The sequence below is a fragment of the Gallus gallus genome, chromosome 2, assembly GCF_016699485.2.
Source record: "Gallus gallus isolate bGalGal1 chromosome 2, bGalGal1.mat.broiler.GRCg7b, whole genome shotgun sequence".
NCBI lineage: Eukaryota > Metazoa > Chordata > Aves > Galliformes > Phasianidae > Gallus > Gallus gallus.
In genome coordinates this window covers 90481791-90506603 of record NC_052533.1, presented here as the reverse complement: position 1 = coordinate 90506603, position 24813 = coordinate 90481791, and the positions used below count along the sequence as shown (strand labels likewise).

General features: G+C 42.3%; 1 protein-coding gene across 2 annotated transcripts in view; it reads right to left on the bottom strand.

Moving 5' to 3' along the window:
* The window catches only part of ZNF516 (zinc finger protein 516), a 128382-nt gene that overhangs the window by 19334 nt on the left and 84235 nt on the right, over positions 1-24813 (bottom strand). Inside the window, exons 3-6 of one of the 2 annotated variants that reach the window (XM_015282416.4) lie at positions 22797-24284; positions 17254-17358; positions 16282-16349; positions 6737-9723 (exon numbers count right to left, since the gene is read on the bottom strand). In XM_015282416.4, the coding sequence (XP_015137902.2) occupies positions 9664-9723; positions 16282-16349; positions 17254-17358; positions 22797-24284 (1721 nt within the window). In that variant the 3' untranslated portion in view covers positions 6737-9663. Of the gene's footprint in view, positions 1-6736; positions 9724-16281; positions 16350-17253; positions 17359-22796; positions 24285-24813 lie in introns of those variants that run through there. The other variant, XM_025147787.3, reaches the window with a different exon arrangement.

Here is a 24813-nt window from a genome sequence, read left to right as displayed (position 1 = left end):
TTTTAGCAAGAGCAACAAAGGTGTACAATCATTTTTTAACTATGCTACAGAAGAAGAAGGACAGTCTCAAAAGCAGGAGAGTCTTTAGGAGCAGTGGCTGCAGCAAAGACTTGTAGTGGCCAGAGCCCAGCACTGAACACCACAGTGGCCAGGCTCCCAATTGCTCTGAAGGTGAGTAAGGCATGAAAAGGCTGTACCTCAGCTGGATTATGGCAGGCTTCTCACTCCACACTGATGGTGAAGTAAATCTGTTCCATGGAGCAAGAAGAGGGACTTGAGTGTCCCACTTCCAACATCTACCCAAGCCCAAGTGCCAGCCAAAGGCAAAGTTGGGCCAGGAGGTCTATGGACACTCTTGGGGCTGTGCCATGTCTGCAGCAAGAGACACAGCCCAGCGAAACACCATATGAATCCCCCCATTAATCATTGGGAAACCCAGTATATCCAGCCTGCCTATACCCTAGTACACCCAATGCTCTGCATCGCTCCGTCTTCAAAAACTGGAAAGAAAGTGCTCTAGCTCCAAACAAAACTAACCTGGAAATGGTGCACCTCATATATATGTATCCATAAAGCAACATAATGAATAAACCTGGGGCTGCCAGGGACTGCTGATGTCAGATGTGTGGGCTTCTCTGTTTTCCTCATTGCTGCAAGTTGGCTCCTGTATCGGACCCTCATGGACCAGGACTGAAGCCAAGGTGCAGAGAAGCACAAGCATCCAGTGGGTAACGGCAACTGAACATAATGCAGAGGAAAGGCCTTGCAGAAATACACCGATTTGTAAATGTCAGCCATTGGCAAATCAATTAGCCCATGTTAGAGGGCAAAGCACATGATAAAAGAAAATAATGATGTTAAAAAAAAAAATGCTTTGAATCATGTTTGACTTGGGAGTTCTTTTCCAAATATTTGGTGTTTAAAATTAATACTGCTTTGGTCATCTCTGTCCAAGACCTCTCCCAGTCACTTCCAGAGATGGCTAGTCACAGACAGCAATTCAAAATATCATTTATGTGAATGTAAATGGATAGCTATGTAAAATCCTACAATATGTCCACTTAAGAGTAATTTTCTCGAATATTCTGCAAAATGCTAAACATGTCGAGCATTGCAGGGCTTCTCAAGAAGAGCTAATTACAATGCCCAAATTAATATTTGAAGAAAATCTTGGAGCAATGGCTCTGTTGTCATTTAAATATGTGACTATTGTCTTTATAATGTGCAAAGCATAATAACCACATATATGTGCTCCAAGTGATACATTACCAAGTTGAACCTAGAGTTTCCCCTTCTTTTGTTATGGGTTCATAACCTTGCTGTATTATCTTCCATTACTTTATAGCTTGCTAATGCATAATTCAAGCCTCTCTTATTGACAAAAAGTGGCAGAAAGAAAGAATATTTCAATGACACTTTCCCACATAGATAGCATTGCTTTCACTTCAACTGGCATCATTTCCATACTAAAGCCAAATCCCTTAAAGTATATTAAGTATCATTTTCCTTGCTTCTTTGCAGTTGATTCACTGGGACAACTACACCTGTTTGCCTCCATCTTCTGAGAATACTTTATGGCAAGGCTGTTTTTTCTTTTTAAGATGGGTTTCTTGCTAAAAGAACAAAGACGAGGAGCAAATGTACGACATCAACTGCACGCTAATCTCTTGGTTTAACTAGAGCTTGGCTTCAGAACTGGTGTCACTCTTTCCTCCGATGTGTGCAGGCAGTAGGATCATTTTGTGATCATTCTGCATTCCTGGTTTGAATTCCTTCCCTTCACAAAATAACTATGGAAATAAGCATAGTTAGAGTTTCTGTGCATCACTGACCGAAGGCCAAATTTGTCCACATATACAGCTATGCAATATTTAAAAATCCCACTCATGTTAATGCTGTTGCTTCAAATTCCCACAGGCGGGAAGAAGTCTGAACTTTTCCCACATTGGAGAAGCATGGTGAGAACTCCAAGTGCTTTTAATCTTTACCTTGTGTTCTTCCAATGGGACAAAAGTGACACAGAACCATGGATAAGCAGAATAATTAGAAACAATAATTAAATTAACTATACAAAGAGGGAAGTATCAAACTGAGCAGGTTAAGCCTGGCAAGTTCTTGCTCCTCCAGAGACCCTAAACTCAACGTCCCCCTTGTTGGAGCACCTTTTGGACACACAGAAAGGACACCACGCCTTTCTTTACAGACAGCTATAGGGCAGTGGGCTACTGTGCTCCCTTTGGACTGGTCCAGTGGAGAGGTTGCCATCATATCCTCTTGTATGCTCGCTGTTGTTTGAGGCTGGGCATACCACATAAGGGGATGTGTAGGGTAAGGTTCACCCGCAGCTTTCCTACATGGCCACGCATTTGTCTGACCTGTGAAATCCTGCTCTTACATCTAAACTGCCCTTGTGGGCAGCCTGGACTCAGTCCGAAGCCAGACTGCCTGCAGATCCCACCTGCCCTTGTGACAAGCAATGTCCACGATCCAGACAGCGTTATTTCTTAGATATCCTGGTTGCAGTAAGGGGCAGATTGACTGAAACCAGGTATGCCGGGGCTCATCCACAGGGCAAGCAATGCCTTCACAACACTGCACATGTGCCCCCCGCACCGCACTTTGCTTCTCAAAGCTGCAAGCTGTTTGCCTTACGGGCAGTTGGAAGGCACTCAAGCACGTAAACAAGGTGGGCAGAGGGTGAATTTGCCCTCAAGCCCAGCTGAGAGTCACTTCTGCACAGCAACCTACATGCTGCTATACAGTGCCTAGCACAGACACCTACCTAAAAGGACCTTTGTATAACCAAGCGATCTTACAACGGAAGTTGTTCTGCCAAAATTAGTCAGAAATATGATCTGAGGAGTCCTTCCAAGACGCACGGTATTCCCCAGTCACATTTACCAAACCACAGTGGCCAAGTCAACATTTAGCCAGGTTTAGAGCCACCATGCTTCTTCCCATGCCACCTTAGCACTCATTTCCTTCTTGCAAGTTCAAATTCCTGAAGTGCTGCAGCTCTGGCTACTACCAAAATGATTTCTCTAAACTTATGTGCTTGTCTTCTAAAAGCTCACAAAATCTTAGTAAAAACTCACTTTCTGCAAAATACTCCGAGAATAAAATTCAAGAAGCAAAATTCAAGGGGGTTTAATGGTGTCTCTAGCTGTGTCTCATTTTAAAGACACCATTTATTTAACAGAACCAATGCAAAGAAGAAAGAACTCAGTTGCCAAATAATTTAGTGTCATGCTCAGAAAAAAATAAAAAAATAGCAGTTTAGGACAGCAATGCTGCTGCTGCTTGAACTATTCCCCTTTTACTTGCCTCAACCAAAGCCATGTAATTTCTCACATCTTGTGCTCGCAGAGGAGAAAAAATAGAAATGATTTAAGTAACTTTGCAGGGAATTCCTTAGATGTTTCTAACCCCGAACACACAAAAAATTCCAGGAAAATTATAGGAAATGGAGTAGCCCATAAAGAGTGTGCTAGGAGGTAAATCACCAGCCGCTCCAGCAGCAAATAAAAAGCCTGTTTCATTTCTGACGCTTGCTGCCTGTCCTTCCTGCTACCTCAAACACCGTGATTGTCAAACTGCTTTGTCAAACATTGTGTACAATGCAAAGAAACTGATCTATAAAATCATCTATCAGATTATCTTCAAGAATAACAAACGGTGAATTTGCTGGAATTTCCCTTAGGTCTGATTGGATTTAACCCCAGTGCTGTGGACAGCCTAGCTCAGGAAGTTCCCACAGGCTTCCTGCGTGTCCCTCCTGCCCATGAATGACCTCTGGCTAAATGCTAGGGAGCCTTACACATGCTGAGGATGAAAGCAGTCTTGCCAAGAGCCTCTCCAGAAATCACCGTCCAGAGTTACTCACCACACATAGGGTCCCCCAGGGATTGCTGGCACAGGTCCCCAGCTCAGGAGCTTGAGGCTGCTGGCTCAAGAGATGGTGAGCAATCAGAGACCAAGCACCTAATCAAATTTCCACATAATCCCACCTTCCAATTAGCAAATTTCCACAATTCTTCCACTGCAAAGAGCCCCAGAGCCTGCCAATAGAACTGCAATTTCAACATACATACATACAGTGTGTGCAGTACTGCATCTGCAGCAGGCTTCCTTCTGACTAGCGCTGTAGTAATATAGTCCAGGTATGCTATCTACTTGTACAGGAAAAAGAAAAAGAGCAAAGAAACAATAATTCCTATCTTTACAGCGGGTTTTTGTGCCTCATTTGGAGCACACCCACACAACTGATCTCCCATTTGCTGGGAGTAAGACAACTCAGCAAGACCCTGGCAAGGTTTTCTTGTCTACAGAAACTTTTCCCACCACTGTAGGTGCCACCTCCTCCGTGATGCAAGATAATAAGCAACCTCTTATGGCTGTGCTGTCTGAAGGGAAAGGAGAGGAATGTGTGAAACAGGAAAGTTTGGGAAGACAGCGGCCAGCAAACCAAGCCTCATTTGCAGTGCTATCAGGACACGCCTCCGTAAGTGAGCCAGCTGAAGTGACCTCCCATTGCTGGTCCCTTCTGCAAGGGCAGACGCCGTGTTCCCACAGAACTGGGACCGCTCTCTAAAACCTCGTGCAGGAAATGGTGAGTCTGTGACCTCCCGTCACTGAGGGAGGTCCCTAGCAGAAGCATTTTTGGACCACCACCCTAGTACTCTGTTGCAAGCCACAGGTCTCAGAAACCACCTGTGGCTTGGTCAATTGTCCCAGGTACAGCACGGCATGGCTGTGTCCCAGAAAAGTAACCTGGATCCTGGGAGTAAAATGAACTGGAACACCAGTGCCCCTTTCATATCACACTAGAACAAAGAATGTTTAGAAGATGAGTCATTTTCTCTCTTCTTAGAAAAGTCTTCTAAGACCCCTGTGATACTCAGGTTGACGATGACGAAATATGACGTAGAGGTTTTCACTTACAGAAAGGAAACATGGGTACGTCACATTTTCTAAACTCTTGACGAGTAACTTACCTTTGTAGACAACATTGATGACATAAGAACAAACAAATCAAGACATCCAATATATCCACCAGAACTGGTTTGCAATAGAAGGCAGTTCAGAGAGAGTCAAGTGCATGGAGCCATCTCAGCATCGCTTATTTTTTAACAGCTTCGAGCATTCCCAGCTCTTTCCATCTAACATACTATGAGGCATCTTAAAATATTCTGGGTTAGAATGCTATCTGAATGTACCCTCGAGCATCCTCAAAGGATTGCTGCAGTTCAGTATCTGCTTAAAACACTGCCTTCTTGACTTTTTTTTCTCTCCTGCTTGGGGCTAGACAGAGTCTACTTGTTTCTTGAAAAGAGCAATATGTTTTTCAAAACCCCTTGGGTATTGGACACTTCAGTCCAGCCTTGACTACTCGTAATTACGGTCATAACTGCAGCTCGTGTGACCTCTTCTTGTTAAGTTCCAGAGTTTCTGCTCCATATCCACAATCTTTTGATCCCTCATGCTGTGGACTTTGCCTTTTTTTGGCAAGCTTTTCACTCAGAAAGTTTTGGTGATTCTCTATGAACCTCTTGTTGCGCTGCTAGCTTCACCTTAGTCCCATCCCCAGTTTACACATACCATCTACTTATGTGAACTTCAGAGGATGAAAATTTATCCTCTTACTTCAGTGTGCTTTCTCCATCTCTTTTTTTCCTATAGCCCTGTGGCAATATCCACGTTGGTATTCAAACCCACAGAGCTGGGCATTTTCATGCTCTTGACCTCTTACCCAAAGCTACAACCAAACTATCCCGCTTTGTGCCTGCTTCCTACTCCCAGTATGGTATCTTTTTCTATATCTCTCAATAGCGGAAGTGTCCTTCATGTTGACTAGTAACAGGTGATCAGTTGGGAACAATACTTGTTTATAGTACAATACGGATTTTTTTTCCATTCATGCTTTGTCCTTTGTCCAACAGCCTTGAGCTAAAGGAGATTCTTTGGCGCAACTATTGTATTTTTATTTCCCCCCCCCAAAATAGTATGAATGAATCTCAAAATAGGTTATATATATATTTATATGTGTATAAATATATATATGTTTCTCTCTAAGCACCAGGACCATGCAGGCACCTCACTACCTCTTTTCATAGAGTGGCTCAACATGGCACATATACTCTGAAGCATCAGGCATGACAAATGTACGTGTGCACTCCAAGACACAGCACGACACACGGTAGCAGGGGAACACAACATGTTTAGGAGTTATCATGAAACGTGCATGATGTCAAAGCTTGGGAATCATTGAAGATCTGACAGTTAATAGCAGAAGATTTTTTTGCACAAACGGAAGATGCTGTCATCCAAAGGATGATTTTAACTCGTTTGCATGTAAGCAGTCTTCTATAGGACAGACAGGGGTGCCAATTTAAACTTAGTCATTTCACCAAGGACTTTAAGTAGTTTCGAAATACAAAACTAAAAACTGTTTTGGCTAATCTGCTTTCCACTTTGCACTATGCAATGATTTACTCATCACATAGTAACAGAAAGAATTTCAAGAATGCAAACAGAATTGTGACAGTGCTGTAAATGACTATCACTATGGAAAATGTTTCTCCAAGTTCAACTTTCGGTCAGTGCAGGACACTCAGGACACAACACTGTTGTGGCGAAGAGAGGTCTTTCTTTCACCTGCACTTCAGCTATAATGAACCACACAACAACAGAGAGAGGAGCGAGAGAGAGAGATGGCAGATACACTGAGAACCTGCAGTGTAGATAATCAAACCCTTTATTGTCTAAGTTACATTAGACTTGCAACACCATAAAAACCTGTTAAGAAGAAGAAACAGTAGATTGGTAGAGGTAGTAGAAAGTCCCTGTAACAGTCATAAAAGGGCTTTTACAGGAGTGTGTCATGCCAAAGAACTTATCACGTCGTTTAAAGGAGCTGATCAAAGCCCATTGACTAAATAAATAAAGAACACAACTCAATTTTAAATACTACGGCCTAACTAAAGTAACAAATCAATACAACACAACGATAAAGAAAAAAGAAGAAATCATGGGAGTCATTTCAGAAAACAGATGGTCTTTAGGGTTGGCTTTCTCCCACCCACTCTTATTTCTGGTTTAATTAAGTGAAAATCTCATTTCTGTGCTATACACAGCATATAATTATTTAAACTGATTTCCCCTACTGTTGTTCTTCATGTAGCTAAATCATGATTGTAAACTTTGCTGATTAGTACCCTGGTAATGGCGATGACAGCACTAGCTTCTCTGTCAGATATTTGGAAGAAAAGCTCCAGAAAAAAAGCTTTTGGCTCTAAATGTTAACTAAGATTTTCTATATCGGCTTGCAAAAAAAAAAAAATTAAATAAAAAAGAAAGAAATTACAAATGTACGCTACGCTTTTGTGCCATTTTGGGTACACAAGAGTTTTTAATAACTAAAACACAAACAAATAGGCTAAGCAACTAGCTTCTGTGCATTCCTGAACCATCACCATTATTTCCATTCATGGAAAACATGACTCAGAAAAGCAACAAAACAAAGAACAAAACCGAAAAAGAAACTAATAATAATAATAATAAAAACAAATGAGAAAGCTAGTGCAAACCCAAAATGATAATCATTAAGCAACACAGCAAAATATTTCTCTTTTTTTCTCTCTTTTTTTTTTTTTTTTTTTTGGTGTACAATGGAATGTGTCTATGCGACCTCCCTCAGAATAACTTCACAGAACAGTTAATTACAGTCACTCGTAAGCATTTGCACAGACATTCCTAACTACACCAAGACTTACAGACAATTCTGGTATACAATCTGGTGTAATGGTAAAAGGAAAAACTAATCAAAAATACACAACAGAGTTAATTTGCATTGTTGCAAGTGTTGCAATGTAACAAAAACCGTCAAGTAATTTAAAACAAGTAACAAGAAGTATTCAGAACCAATTACCAACTAGATTTTTTCTTTAAAAAAGCATCCCCCTCCCCTCCCCCCCGCCCACCAGAGCTGTTAGAACAGAAAGATCACGCTTTAAAGGGTATTTTTTTTGTATTTTTGTTTGTTTTTTTTTTAAACAAATCTTTGTGTCAGAAGCCCTACAAAAACAGCACTATTCCATTATTGTATTAAGTAAACTGTTGCTCTCACCTGTAGTAAAGGTTAGCATCATTTCTGTACATGTAAAATTATTGCTTTTTTGAAAAATATATTTAGCATGCTAGTTTTTTTTTTAATTCCATTTCCTGCCTTTACAAAATGTTACAATTAAAAAAAAAAAAAAAAAAAAAACGAAAACAGAAAAACAAAAAAGACCAGAAAAAAACCTAGTAAAGCTTTTGCAAAAAATTTTCACAGAACGTTTTCTTTCAAGGCAGCAGTAACTTCTGATAATGCATAAAATTATATGTGCAAAATCTGAAAGTCTCAGAACTATTACCATCACACATAGTGTCACAGCAATAAGGAAAGAAAATATTTATATCTGTGGAATACATTTTAATTGCTTACACTGCATGGTTAACAACCTGTTATGTGCCACAACCCCACCTTGGAAACTTGCAGTTAAAGAGTTACTGTAGAAGAGGTATATAAAGCTTTTTTTTTTTTTTTTCCTTTTCCCCCCTCGTAACACCACCAGTGATCACCGTGTACAAGACATGACACATCATATGAACATTGACCTGCCACCACTACAGAAGGATCTCGTCTTCTCGGAGCGTGGCCGGGCCCAGGGAGGAGCAGAACAGCTTTGGGCTGAGGCACTCCGTGACGCCTTCTCCATTAGCAACATACGGATGGGTGGCGTTAGACAGCTGAGCAGGTCTATTTATTTAATTGTTTAAAACATGAAGACTTCCTTTGTGATCAGGTCGAAGAAAGTAGCCCTGTTACAAAAAAGGTCCTGAGAGTAAAACACAGAAGCCTGTTTTTCTTAGTGTTCAACTAGCTTTTCTTTTCCCAAACAGAATAGAAGCTTTTCTGTGGAAGTGTTTCCATTTCCATATTCACATACTATTAATGGTGCGCAGTCAAGAACAAGAGCACTAGAAATGCAAGTGGTCCCCAAACTGTAATGAAACAAACCATTGCAGAGTGACGATCTTTCTCTTTAGTCCCTTTAATCCTTCATCAAGCATTGCTTTCTCAGCACCGAATGCCACCTTCTTCCCACACCCCCTTTCTTCCTCTCTCTCTCTTTTTTTTAATTTGCTTTTCAGCATGACAGGCAGTGGCAGTTTCATTAATTAATACTTCTCCAGCCCTCGAATCCACTGCTGTTTTTCAAACGTATCAAATAGTCATTGTGAGCATCGGGGAGGTTTTTGTTACAGTGCTTAACTTCTTCATGCTGTCCAAATCACATAAAGTTTAATTTTTCCAGTGTCTCAAACTTCTCTTGATTAATATAGATGCCTCGTGCTGCCACGGCGCTTGCCAACTCCACTGTTTATTATAAAGGAAATAAGGAACCATGGGACTGATTAGTACGTCAATTTATATATATCTCGGGTAGCATCTTCATTTATTTCCCAACGACGAGCGGCGCGGCGGCACCCCCTGCTAGCAGAGCGCGGTGCCGCTCCCAACGCTGCGCAGCGCTGCCGGCCGAGGCGATGCTCCGTGCTCCGCGGGGACGCCGGGATGCCGGCGGGGCAGGGGCTGTGGGGGGCTCCTGGGCCGAGGCTCTAGGTGCCCTTGCGGAGAGGCAGCGTGTGGGCAACGTCGGTGCCGGTATGGTCTCTGCCCTGTAGGAAGGAAAGAGGGAAAAGCTCATTCTCACCTCCTTGCCTTCCCTATTGCACCTGCATCAAGTGTTCGGAGAGCACTTCTGCTGCTCGTTCCCTCTGACTAGCATCACATATTTGTCAGCCCCTATAAGGTCTTGGACAGACTAGAAGAGCAAGAAATGGAGCCGCTGAGAAATGTTAAGAACATGGAGGGATGTTCCTCCAAAGAGAGCCAAGAGGGGTTCATGGCCCAATGAGAGCATCACAGAGGCTGAAGTTGGAGGTCACAGAGGCAGCTCAAAGAAGAACAACCGAATTCTTGGGTAGGTCTGTCAAAAGCTAAGAAGGCTCGTTCCTTCCCCCTGTCATCTTCCTTTGGGTTTTTGAGCCAATTTTCATGAATAATTACCATGTGGAAAAAATAGAAGGGATATTCTGAAAATCAAGTGAAATTAAAGATAACATCATGAATAAGTGGGAGCCTGCAGCTCCCGAGAAAGGCTTTAAAATGACATTTAGAACATCACTGTCGGAACAATGCAGTTTACAATCTTGATCCTAAAACAACATGGCAAGATTAATCTTACATAAATGCACTATCCTTAAGCTAAAGTCTTGATGAAGCGAAACAGACCATTTTAAATTAATGCAACATAAAATACAGCACCCATGTAAAATCCAAGCGCGTTTCAAGCTGTGCCTATGGCAGCCCTAGAAATAGCTGAAGAAAGCCCAGCTCTGGTTGACATAATGTATTAAGTGCATCTCTTTTGTTAATAGATTTAGAAAATTCCTAATTAAACCTGGCCCGAGATTCATGACATTTACCAGTCAAAGTTTGGTTTAAGTCGGAAAGATTTGCAACAAAATTAAAGAAAAAAAAAGCCGCTGTACAGAGTGCAGTATATTTGAAATGTAGGAAACAGTAACTGAATGAGAGATGTGATAAAACTTCCTTAGTTGGATGCTGAATTTCCTGCAGTAAACTAAGAAAGATGCTTTACATTTTTGCACGGCTACATCATGCCTGAGAGACAGAGCCACAATTCCAAGCGGAGGCATTCATCATTAAAACCTCTCACACGGAACCAGCCCCACGGACACGGGGGAGCATGGCAGGCTTCCTCCCAGCTGTAGGAGGGGGAAGGAGGGGGGACGGGCACCTCATCCTGGTTTCCCTGGGCAAGAGCTGACAAAGAGGGTGATAGGGGCTGCTGCTTTCGGACAGCCATCCTGTGGGCAGTGCACACCCACAGAACATCAAGGATATGTGAAAGATTTATCACTTTTCCACCCGGCAGGGATTCGCAGAGGGGTCAGGGATGTTTCCCCACTGTCTGTCCAGGCACTGGAGAAGTCCTCCTCCTCGACGGGGAGGAAGGCTTTCCAGCAGCAGCACGAGCGAGAAGGAGAGCTGAAGGCTTCAGAGCTCAGCTGGAAAACTGCGCCAGCAAATGGGATCTCCTGGAGAAAACCAGCAAAAGGAGGGCAAAGAAAGCCTTCCAGAAATCACCTCTCCATAGCAAAGGAGGCTGAAGGCTGGTGGAGGCAAAGACGATGGCCCTGGGCAGGAGCCTAACTTGGGGCACTGTTGTGCTCGCCATTCCACTAGGAAAAGGTACCTGAGCTTTCTGAGGGCAAAAGTGGCTCCCTCCTTTGTATCCATGCCCACTCATGGAAAAAGGGGGATGTCCCCCCAGTTTCAACCACACAAAGTGGGACCGAGGACAGATTTTCCAGTAGATCTAAAGCTATTGCTAAGCCTTTGGGTTTGCGATGTGTTAGCAAGGCAGTCAAGTTCTGAATCAAGTTTTGAGCTTTTCTGTAGAGGAATCTTCAGCTTCCACGACAAAAGCTGTTTCTGTACTGAGTTTTAGAGCATTACGCCGGTTAACCAGAAAAGGAAAAATTAGTCTATGTGCATTTTAATGTATTGGATATAGATGATCGCATAACATCGAGATAAATTACAATAATCATTTTGGACCATGGACACCTTTTCAGTTTGTTGGCAAGGGGAAAAGACTTACAGCAGCTAATCCTGACTATTGCATTCCTAACCTGGTGGGCTCCTGGCACATGCATATTACTCAGATTCCAGTAGAGCAGCCTCCATGATTCCTTGATTGTTTGCATTATAATCTCCATATGTATGAACGAGACAAATTAGGTTGCCATTTATTTGTTCATTATCTATTATTTTGATTAATGGAATTCTTGTTCTCAGAATAACTATTTAAAAATAACATTTGCAATAATGAAGACCGAACTATTAATCATGATCTTTAGAAGAAACTCAGCAAGGAACTGGGGCAAGACATTTTGTATGAACAAATGTCATAAATAGGACTTCTAACATACAGTGCTAAAACTTGAAATGCAAAAAAAAAAAAAAAAAAAAGCCAAACACAACACTAACAGTTTATAACTTTTAAAAAAATATATTTTATTTTATTTTGCTCCTCTCCCTCTCGCTCCAGTTGGTTAAGGACAAGCAAGGCTGTGCTGTATTTGGCCTACAAGCCCGTTAGAGGCAACAGAGGTCCCCAGCCTTTTCTCCAAGTTTCTTTGGAACACATATATTATTTTCTTGATGACGGTTTCTTCCAGTCTATCCCTCAAATTCTAGCTTTTCACATCATTATCTTATGTGGGTATTGAGCAGTACAACTGATGTTTTTAGACAGTCACAGTGGAGAAAGTTAAAGATAATGGGCTCCTTAATGAAGGTGGTATGCTCTGTCACAGAGGCTCTGCTGTGTCTCTAGTTCTTTCGAAGAAAAGGAGTGCCACTGCCTTCTGGCATGTGGAAAGCTTCAGCCACAGATATCTATGATACCAACCATTAACTTTCTTTCCTGGCCTGTAGCTTTTCCTTGATTTTCTGTGAGTAAAATAATGCTTTTCTGGAGAGGGCAAAGGTTAGAGTTTTGGGGGTTCTGCTTGCTTCATTTGAGCAAAAAGCAAATCTGCAGAGAGAGCTCCAGCATCTTTGGCTCCAGCACTGTAAATATGCTTCACAAACATGTATATTCTCAATTAGAGAGAATGTTGCTAACCAGCAAGCTACGCCTTTTGAAAATCCAATTATTTGTCCTTTAAAAAATTTTAGAGCATTTTGTTTGACACAGCAGCGATAAACTACATCCCTAAAGTGGGATATGGTTTTATATGTTTTTTAAAATGATTAAGATAAACATGAGGCATATGTATTAGAAACTGCCACCACTGATGTTAGCATTTTGCAAAAGCAGACTATGGACTGATCTTTGTGCTACTGAATGCACTTGGGAGCTGGGCTTCTGGCTGTAGTGCCGCAGAATCAGGCTGTTCCTCTGCAATGATCCCACGCTTTAGGAGAGCTTTGCTTCAAGAGCTGCAGTGGTTTTGAGATTCGTGCTGTAGCAGGGGCCCTTCTGAAAGGGAGCCAGCTTTTGTCATGCTACGTATAAGCAACTGGAGTGTGCTCTCTCAGAATTCATGCTTACTAAATCAGGTCTTTCGATGCTGCTTAGTGTATTCCAAATTAAGATACATATTCATAGTGGATAAGTAAGCTTAATTATGGATATATTGGGATATTTAGCATTTATAAAAAATATTCAGAATATTCAGTATGTTTAATATGGCAACATTTCAAGAGGATCTGCAAGACTGAGCAGATTGTATTGACTTGGGGTATATAATAAGTGTTTTTTGTCCTTTAGAAAAGGAAGACTAGGAAATGTTGTAGAGTTCAAGCAAAATTCATTTGGTGAAAATTTTTGATAAGCATTTGGGTAGAAGAGAACACAGAAATTAACGTTACGAGATACGAACAAAATGTAGGAAATAAGGTATTTATTTCATTGGTGCTAATGCCAAAGCACGAAATGCAGACTAATGCTGACATTACCAACATTAGGGGTGCATGGCCCTCTTTACACACCCCTACAGGTGGCCTACTTTTCAGTGCTGCTGAACCACCTCTGGGTGGTTCGTTACCCTAAAGTAGGTTTCCTATTTGAACACCTAAATATAGACTTAGCTGGCTCACTTTTGAAGAAGCCTTGCTGTAGACTCTATTTTTAACACATGGAATTAAAATTATTCCATGATAAAACTGCTACATAATGCAGCAGTGTTGTAACCTACTGTGTTGGGGAATTTTAAAAGCCCCACGTAACTTTCTTTTATAAGGGAAGCCTTTAGAGATGATCTTCTCTGACTACTGAAGGGAATGGGGGAACTGTGAAATACTAATATTAATATTTTTACTCTTTAGCTACTACTCAAGGGAAGATATTTCACCTGTAAGGAGGAAACATTATGTAAAGTGAATCATTTCCACTTAACGTTAAAAAAAAAAAAGCCTCATTCTAAAGCTGCTGAACGTGCTAACTATTGTTTCTTGCTTGAAGCATGTGTGTGGCACTTCTGTAACTTGAACTGACTTTATACTGTAAACTCTCAAGAATAGATCTGTCCTCAATTAAAAAATGAAATGAAGACACGGAGTGACAATTTTTAAAGTGGGAAATTGTGATGTTACCAGAGTGCTGCAGGCATTGTTCCTGGTGCAAACTACTTCCCGCGTTTCTAAAGGTCCCTGCAGCTGCGGGTAGAGACAAATGTATTCCCTTGCGGAAGCCCAGGGACTGTGCAGGTGGAGGCTTCTGGAGGAGTGCAAAGCCTGCTTGTGATGAGAACAAGGAAAACAGCAGACAACCGAATAATCCTAACTGACACAGACACCGACAAACTGAGACAATGGCTGATGCTGAAGAGCAAACAAGACAAAAGAAAGGAAACTGTCTCACAGAAAAGGGATCATACTGCTGCTTCTGTGGAAGAAATACCGATGGGGAAGAAACAAAGTGGTTCACGGGCCCAACCTCTACCCGGTATTCTAGTGCACTGAAAGATGCTGTAATTTAAACAAATGCTTTGAAGACAGACTGACGTGGACTGAGTCTGCAACAGCAAACTACATTTGCTGTGGAGGAAGTCAGTCAATAAATTCTGGTGTAGCAGGTTACTAAGACAGGGTTATGAGTAAACTGTTCATTAATAAATACAACACAACTTTTAAGAAGAGTCCAACTTAGCTGCCGCATCTCTTTTTGGTAGATATGGCCATTAAGTTTTTGGAAATATATTTCCAACTGTGATCTTACCTAGTCTTTTAAAGCAAGATGTCCAAAAACTGTAACACTGAATTCAAAATTTGATTTCAACTACATAAGAGACAATCAATCAGCATGAAAAGACAAAAGAGCATTTCCAAGATGTTTAGGTTTACTAAATCTACATCACTAAACTGATGAGAACCAAAGAATGGCTAGGCTAGTTTGCAACACTGCAGTGTTCCACCTCCGCATATTCTTCTTCTAAGAGGGATGTTCTTGCACAATTTCATGCATCATAAAGACAGCATTTTCATCTCGTTCTCCAACTAGAACAGAACTTAGCTGCCACTGTCCCATAAAGCCAAAATGAGCATTGCCCAGAACAATAGGTACTTGAAAACTTTATGAAGAGAGCTGCTGGCCACTCTTAAGACAGGCTAGATATTCCGGTGGCAGAGGCTGAGTTCTCAGAGTAGCCACCAGGGCAGAAAGAAGCAAACATAACAGAGAAGACATGAAGGATTTCCACAAAGGGTGCAGCACATGAACTAAGCAACGTGGTGGTGCCTGGTGAGGATATTTATTGAATAGGTTGAAACAGCTCCTCATCTTCATGAAGGTAGGACTAGTGTTGAGCTCTATTCTCTAAGCATGGTCATAATCATCTGCTTACTAAAAGATGAGAGGAAAGTCATAAAAAATTGTCTGTAGTAAAATGATATTAAAAACATGGAAGGAGTGAGTGATGTTGGAGGCAGTTCCATAAGAAAGAAGACTGCTCGTGAGAAGGTGTGCCCTCAAACCCCACCTGCCAAGCTTGAAAATGGAGTGAGAAGGCTCAAGTTATGACTGTGATATCCAAAGAGATACATATACATATACAGGATATACAAAATAAATTCAGTTTAATGGTTTTCTAAGTAATAGATTTCTTATGCATAATTCAGAGTGCTGAGAAGTGTTTGTTAAGGCAGGAAACATTCTGAAAACAGGAAAGCAACACCACCTCAAAAAAAGTCCACATAAAGTGAAAGACGAGCCTTTAAGAGACTAGATACTGGCTGTTACAGTATGAATACTGCTCAGAAAAATACAGTCTAAGTGCTAATTGCATTGTTGCAGCAGAAAGCATATTAGTTGTAAAAGCAAATTATTCCTAGGAATTCTTTAAATACCATCTCGCTATTTCATATCACAGCGCATTACAGAGCTAGCTATCCCACCCACTCTCCAGTAAGCCAGTAACATGTTTATTTAAACACTAACTACCTGATCTACAATTAACTGACTCTCCATATAACAGACATTGACAAAACGCCTAAAAAATTTAAGAGCTAAATATTAAGCAACACCATTATTATTTATACATGTTACAAAACAGTCAGTGCTTTACTGATGAGTATCACCGTGCAACTTTTTCCCAGCTACCACATTAAAAACCAAACATCCAATTAATTGTAAAACATACTTGTTTTGGGGCATCTGCGGAGGTGGTGTGAACTTCAGTACCTCGGAGTCCATTAGACTCAAACACCACTGTGGGAACAAGGGGGCTTGTTAACAGATGAACATTCAAGCTTCGTTAGTGTGTGTACATTATTTGAGACCATTACAGATTAACCACGTTCAAAAAAAGACACCAGCTACTAGCCTGTGGCCGGAAAATACCAATTTACCGTAACACTTACTGTAAGAGAGTGTGCTAATGGCAGCCTAGGGCCACTGCCCTTTTTAATTCAGACTTCAGCGCTGAAGAAAGCAATCACTGACAACATTAATTATCGGTGTATGTGTAAAGGGACCCTCTTCTTGCATTACTTACCATTTGGCCTCTGTCATTTTGCATCAGACTGGCTTATGTATGCATCATTCACACTTCTCAGAGAGAGCCCGCTAGTCTCACTGTCTCGTGCGATGCTCAGGAGGCAACGATACCGCTGGCTCTGGCCTCCCCCAGCTCAGCAGCAGGCTGTGCCAGGTTAAAAACCCGCTGCTGAGGGCTGCTGATTTTGGGACTGACCCGTCTGAGGGAAATCTCGTTTCCCGCAAAAACGGTCCTGTCAACAGCAATGATGAGGCAAAACAAAGCCTTATGTTCTGCTGAAAGGAGTACTTTGATTTCAATTTGTGCTGGTGGCAACAGAATTCATTAGCATATTCATTTCTGAGTACCCTACTCTCTAATTAAAATAAAACATTTGCAAACAGACTTATCTTAAATGCATTGCAATTTTATGGAGTTCGGGCGGGGATCAGGTAAGCAATATCCAGAGAACAAGAGCAATAGTCGTAAAAATAAAAAACCCGTGTATTAGATTTAGGTATTGGAATTACCGAAGTTAGCGTGGTACGGGAAACGTAATTCTTGGCGTTTTGTCAGCTAAATCTGAAAGAAGGAGAGCGAGAAAGGGAAAAAGCAAGAGCAAGTGTGAAAATGTACCTGTGTGGGACCTCTGGTGAGTTCTGAGGTGACTGGGTTGGTTAAAGCATTTTCCACATTCCCTGCAGACGCAGTCTCCTTGGCGTGTTTGTGTCCTAAGCATCCCTGTAGTTGATAGGGAGGAGGGGAGGGAGGGAGACAGGGAGGGGGCGGGGGGAGAGGAGAGAGGAAAGTTGAGAAGAAAACATTATGCCAGAAGAAAACATCATTAGTATGTCTAATGTGTCATTATGTGAGACTACCTTCAGGCCCTGGATGACAACTGTCAGCCTTCATCTAGGCACCGGCTGACAGGCCAGGCACACACAGGACTGCAAGAATGCATAAATTACATTGAATTAAAAAATGCTCCCCATGATGTGCCCGCACCAGGACTGGCATGTCAGGTGTGCGCTTTTCAGAGCAGCTGGATCCACTTTTCAGCTATCACCCAGCTTTGTCAAGCAGTACATCAGGCAAATCAAAGTGACTCCAGCGTGGTGGAGACAAGTCACATGGATAATAGGAAGTGAGTAGGACCAGAGCCCGACTGTCCCCCCCGGGCGGCAATACCTCAGAGACAAATGCAGAGTGAGTGGAGCCATCACAAACTGATCAAACCTTTAGCCCCTGCCTACCTGCCTGCCGGTGCTGCTTTGACCCCGGAGCTCGGAGGCACAGACGAAAGACATCTGTGAATGAAAGTGTCATTCCGGACATTTTGAGCTAGTCGGGCACAGCAGCCTTCCTCCGGCCCTGGGTAAACATGTTTTCTAGGCCATTAGCATTTGTGGAAAACCGCTCAAACCTCTCCTTTTTCTCCAAAGGTCAGTTTACAGTATCTGACTTAAAGGGCTGGTCTTTGTCTTTTTGCTGCTGATCAAAAAAGACACATTTGACTTTTATTGGGCTTTCTTATAAAAAAAAAAAAAGAAAAAAGAATGGCTGAACATCATCTTTTCTATTTTGGTAAAGCGCCCTCCTCAGAAGGAAAGAGTTGATGTTTTCATTTGCCACTGGAATACTTTGGCTTTTAAAGACATTCTCAGGGGTTGTCAGCAGAAATGAAGTTTGAGCTTTTTGTTTGTTTTGCTTTGCGTCCCCCCCTCTCCTGTTACAGCATTTTAAATGAGTGAAACTGTGAACAAAAACAGTGCCGGTGAAGGAAAGAAACCAACAAACAAATACCGAAATCAACTGCAGGATGCCAGAGGGCCCATCCAAAATACAGACAGCTGTACCTCAAAGTGAATGCAAAAGGAGATGGGCTGCCGCTAACTGTGCTTGTACAACACAAGCATCCTCTATGATGGCTTTTACCATAACACAGGTTATGAAGAAACTGTCCTGGCCAAGGAAAGAAAAACAAAACAAAACAAAACAGACCAAACCAAACCAAAAATCCTATGGCTGTTTTCTACTACTATAATAGCACCTCCTGTAGATGGCAGTACAGTCTATGTAATGTAACTGAACGGATACGTCTCCAAAAAGTTCCTGGAAGTCAAAAATCAGCTTGTGACTTAGGGACAAATCCAGACCTCTGTCTCACACACGCAAACACAATGGCTCCCTGAAGCCCAGGAGACTTGGGTTTCTCAGGTGGCTTTCTGAATCACAGGATCATTTGAGTTGGAAGGGACCATTAAAGGTCACGTGGTCCAACTCCCTTGCAATGTACAGGGACACCTACAGCTACATCAGGGTGCTCTGAGCCCTGTCCAGCCTGACCTTGAGTGTCTCCAGGGATGGAGCATCTACCAGCTCCCTGGACAACCTGTTCTAGTGAAAGACAAATATGCTCCTCTCCAACCTCTTTTTGTATTACCACACACACTGAAGCAGAAAATGTTTTTTTTATGCTATCAAGTACAGCAAAATCTGTCCTGTCTTCTTGTTTCCAATAATATAAGCAACTACCACGGTAACCCAGTCGTATTCAGAAACAGTGAGGCTTATTTCCTCCTCTATCCACACACACACAGCACGTGTACTGTGGTGACCACAGCTCCCCACCCCAGAACCAAGGCAGATGATGCATTAGTAACAGGCTCTGAAGCAGCCCAAAAGTTGCCCCAGCAGTATTCATGGAAGCACACTTCCCATCTCATGTTTTTAGGAGCGAAGGCTGAGAATTGCTGTTGTAAGCCAAAGCATCCAAATGCAGAGGTGAATGGATTAGCCCTTTTATCAAACCCCTCCCTGGCAGTTACTTAGTGGCAGTTATCTTAAAACACAGGAGGAAAAAGGGAGATAGCTTCGAGGTACGATTGCCATTCTTATATATCCTAAGGACACCATAAGGCTTTTGATACCCCAGAGCTTTGTGCTCTGGGCATCACTGCTGCAAGTAATAGTCCCACGAGTCACCACGCAGGACACACTCCCTCCACGTGAACAAAAGATGCTGGATGGCTGCAGGTATCAGCAAATTCAGGTAGCCGAGGGTGACCATGTGAATGGGAGCTCCTGTGAGAACAGCTCTCAAAGCTGCCCTCGGAGGAGCCCCAAGGAAAGAGCACACCTGCTGCCATAACCCCTCCTTTCCAAAGGACCACAATTGATGCAAATGCTGTGAGCAAAATAAATAACTGCTGTTATGTGTAACAATAAGATTTTCTCTATGAGTGTTCAGGAAGTCTGGGCGGCACTAAACAAATCTATTCCAAGCACAGAAGCTTTGCGACTGCAGCTGCATCACTACAGAACACACAATTTTCCAAGGACATGTTGGAATAAACACAAATGTAAAAGGAAGGGTCCCAGAAATAAACCAAGGCTCCACAGAGGAAGTTAAACCCTGCACAACCACACACTAAAATATTCCAGTATGTTCCAAGATGAGGACATACTAATGCCCAACACCCAAGTGAAATCTATCAGGAACATTCAAACAGGAAAAAAAAACATGTGACAAACAGTGTATCTAAGTAGGATTTTTCATTGTCCCTTATGTCACAATTGCCATATTCACATTGCCATATGAAGATTTAATTGTATGCTGCCTACTGACAGAGACTCAAAGGGCTCAGCCTAGGACTACATATTAGTTCAGACAAGGTTCGTTTAGCCTCCTCTATTTGCAGCTGGGAGCCTCTTGTTCCTTTTGCCTGCAACAGCTTTTTAGGAGTGCTGCTCTGAAAGTAATGCCTCCTATTTTATTATGTTGGCCCACGACATCAGAGGTGGACGTTGGTGGTATGGCAGTAGAGGTTGAACCTTCCCACCAACATCCCATTACATGCTGTGGCAGATGGCAGCAGAGGGGCACTCTGACACAATGGCGTCTGACATGGAAGTGCAGACGGAGCAAAGGTGTGAAACTGAATTCGTCCAAGCAGAAAAAATGGTACCCACTGACATTCAGTGATGTTTGCTGAACATTTTATAGAGACCAAACAGTGGGTATGAGCACAGTGAGGCAGAGGGTGGTGCTTTTCAGCAGTGGTGACAGCAATAGTGGGTCACCTGTGCTGGAGCAGATGTTTACAAGTGCAGCACGCAGCCTCTTGTTCATCGCTGGTGAAAATGCATAGCTAATGGTGACAACCAGGTTGAAAACCAGTGTTTTGTAGCTGAGAAAACTTGACTGCTGAAAACCCTTGGAATGAGAGAAGAAATTTCAAAGCAGAGATAGGCGCTAAATTACTTCCAGTTTAAGTGTCTTTGGAAATCAGTGCCCAGCAAAAACATAAAATAAATGTAATAAAATCTCTCTCTTTAAAAGCAGGTAAACGGAGACCTCCTTGGAAACCTTGCTCCTATTTTTACTGTGCTCCAGTGCTCCTCATGGGTTTTCTGGTGCTTGCATTCGCTCAAGTCAGCTTCAGTTCATGTCTTTTATTGTTTCTCCCCACCTCTCTTAACAAGGCTGGGAGCTCTCTGGATCAATAAGATTTCTCTGAGCAGGTTGACAGGATGTAGTCTTAGATAACATCAGCAAGCTGACCCACACTAAGGTATCTCAAGGTGTTGGTGGAACAATTAACCGGTACTCAGAGCAAGAAGAAAGTTTGGACAACATTCCCAGCCACTGTGATGCCAAAAGGGGACTCAGCTAAGATTTGTACATGAACACTGGCCCTGCATTTGTAGAAACTGATAAAACCCTTCTCCTCTTTTCCTTAACAAAAACCATGATCTTGATGTTCGTTACAATAATTACACAGCCTCTAAGTGCCCGCTAAATGATTTACTCAGTAGTAATAAATAACAGTCAACTCTTACGCAGCATTGCTTTTCATCTGATCGAGTAAAACCAACAACACAGTGGCTGAAAGGTACACCTCATGCGCTATTTGGCATCCCTGTCATCCCCAAAAGGCTTTCACAAAGACCTGACCGAACATTATGGGTCCTTCCCTGCCTCACGGCTTCCAGTTTCTGGGAACTAGGCCACAACTGACCCTAGACTACCAGCTTTTCAACGCCCCATATTTTAGCCCTTACCATAAAATGGGCTCACAAGCTCATACTCCTTTGACGAAACAGTGAGCATCATGTCATGCAAAGATACTAGGCACTACCAGTTGTAGGAATAAACATGTGAAACAAGTGCTTTCTGTATGTGGAAGTCAGTTCTTGCACAGCTTCTAGTAAGAGAAGAAAAGCTTAAGAAACCTGGACAGCCTTAAAATGGCAAAAGCTGGGTCTCTAGTGACCGCTCTCCAATCCCACATGCCCATCCCAATAGTAATAAATCACCGTGACTTTAAGTTCCCAGCGAGGCAAACTAACTTTGGCAGATAGTCAGAAGTATATGGTTTCAAATGCAAATGCACAGGTTTCTTTTTCACTATATATATATATATATATATATATTGTTTTGGTTTGTTTTTACATGGCAGTTGACTGGCAAGAGACAGAAGGAGAGCTGTGGTATTTACTTTTTTATTCCCTGAACTTTAAACTGGTTACTTGCACAGCAGTCTTTCCTGCTTATGTGAATTAGCAGGTAACGTATTCAGCTCCACCTCTTTTTAATTATGAACATACAAACAGATCAAAAGAATCGTTTGAAAAATACCATAGCAGTCTTTGATAGGGACAAGGAAGATCGTAAGACTTCTGTCAAGAAAGACAAAGGACACTGACAAGTGATTATCTCTTTCTGTTGTTGGAAGACTTGTTTGCAGACAAAATTGAACAAAACCTCCAAAAAAACATCACAGATAAGCCCCAGAGGATGTTTATTTTGCCCGAAGCAAAAAGATTATGATGTTTGCCAGCACCAGCATATCACTAGAATCATAGTGTGACAGCACATCTGTGTAACTCTAGCCTGCTTGAAGCAAGGGGACAAAGGAACAGTAACACTCCAGGTGGAACCAAATACATTTAACCCGTGACAGAAATGTCACGCAGTGCACAAGGGGGGATGCTACAATGTTAGAGATCAGTAAACAAATCTATTCAAGCCTATCCAGAAACGATAGAACACTGAATTTATAATCCCAACAGCTAAAAGGAGAGGAGGAAACCATTCAACAACGTGTTGTGGCTTAGACTGAAGAAAGAGCAAGCAAGCCACGTCCCCAGCTCTTCAAAGGCTTGTGAAATCTTACCTGCGTGATCCAGGACTGGGCTGTTGGCACCGCAGGTTTGGTACAACGAAGCAAGGTCCTTTGGAATGTATGTTTTAAAGATATTTAAAATGTCCAAACGTTTCTCGTGCCCATCTGATCCCAGATCCTGTTTGCTGGAGTGTAAAACCGAGGAGACTCCTGCTGCACCAGGCTGGGGCTGCATCAGTGGACTTGCTCGTGTCACAGCTGTGCAGTTTGCCAATGTCCTCATCTCATTCCCAGCCTTTATGTGAGACTCCCTCTGAGGCACCAGTGGCTCTTCATGTTTAGTGTACTGCTCGCTTTTGCAAAGGGGATGATACTGCGGCGGTGGGTTGTATTTGGCCTTCATGGAATCAGAAGCACAGTGCTTACCTGAAGGGACAAAACCAGTACTTCCCTGGGGAACCACGTATTTTTCCACTTGTTTACTGTTGGTAGGCTGCGTGCTAGGCCTGGATATGACTGTCTGAGTAGGCGTTACACTTCCACCATAGGCTCCCATTTGCATAAGTTTGGAATTTGCTTCATATTTATTTTTCAGCTGAGGCTGCTGTGCTGCTGTGCTGTATTGCTCCTGTGAATGGTTTACTTTGGGCTGTCTGTACCCATCCAGACCTGATAAGCGAGGACCACAGTGGCCAAATGCATGACTGTCCTTTGATTGATGCACACTCCCAGACTTAGCAGTCATCCCAACAGGAAGAGAATTGCTTTTGGACCCTGGTAATGCACTTGGCACTTGAGTACGTGTAAATCTGGCAACGGGCAAAGGCTGGCATTCCTTACCACCAAGAACAGGAGGGGGGCCGGTACGCCCACTCCTTGCCAGGAAAACCAGGTTGTTTTTAATACTCTTGAACCCATTCTGTTGAACCCATGGGGGTACCATTGAGTTACAGCTGATTTTGTGCAAAATTCTTTTGTGCATCCACAGGACCTCAGGGTAGTAGGTCTTATGACTGCAGAAAGGACATGGGTAGATAATTAAAGCAGCCTGCAAGGATATATTCAAATTTTTATTGCATGAATTATCCCTTGTTGATTTTTCACTCAAATCAAGTGGAGCTGCCTCTTCAGCTTCAGCACCTTTTTCTATCAGAGGATGCTCCCTGTGTAAGTCTAGTATATTTTCTCTAGAGTGACTAGCTTGCATTTCAAGTGATGTTTTCAAGTCCACGACCATGTTTGAAGATGTCTGGCCCACACCTGAAGCAAAGCCAGCAAAGTGACTGGAGCAAGGAAGCCCTTGGCTGTGGTGAAATGCTGGCATCTTTAAATCTGCAGAACCTTTCAGATCCTGGTATTTCGAAAAGGGCTCCTTGATGACGCTCTCCACTGTGGGCACCAATGCTGGAATCTCTGGTTTAGAATCACTGGCCTCATTTTCTCTGGCGCTGTGGCTTCCCAGCTTCGTAATTTCCTCCACCTGAGATGTTACCATAGGGGTTTCCTCTTCAGAAAAACTGCAGTGGTATGGCTTTTCATCTGAATGGGACAAACAAAAAGCATAATTGTCACTTAATGGAAAAAAAGAGTACAACAGACAAAGCAAAAATCAAGAATGAAGTAAGATAGAAGGATAAAAAAACAACTCTGGAATTAGTATTGCAATGACATACTACAAACTAAATGTACTGTATAAGCAAGAAAACTGAGCTAAGACACAACTGTTCAGTCTCCTTTTAACAATCACTGTGAAGTCTGGATAAACTCTCTAATGCTGGACATTTTGAAGAAAAAACAATTCAATAATATACCCACGTTAGAATTCTGTGACTAAGAAAGATAAACAAATATGCAGCCATTTAATGCTTTAACAAAAGCAAAGATAATGGAGCCAGATAAGACTGACCTAGTTAAAGGTCTGTCAGCATTTCCATTGCAAGCCCCTATTTTCAAAGGGTTTATAACTCAGCAATAAAAATTGGCTCCACACTGAAACCAAGAATATAAGCAGATACAGAGTACAGAATAAATTGCTCACTTAAGAGAGACTTTAGCAGTGGCCCAACAT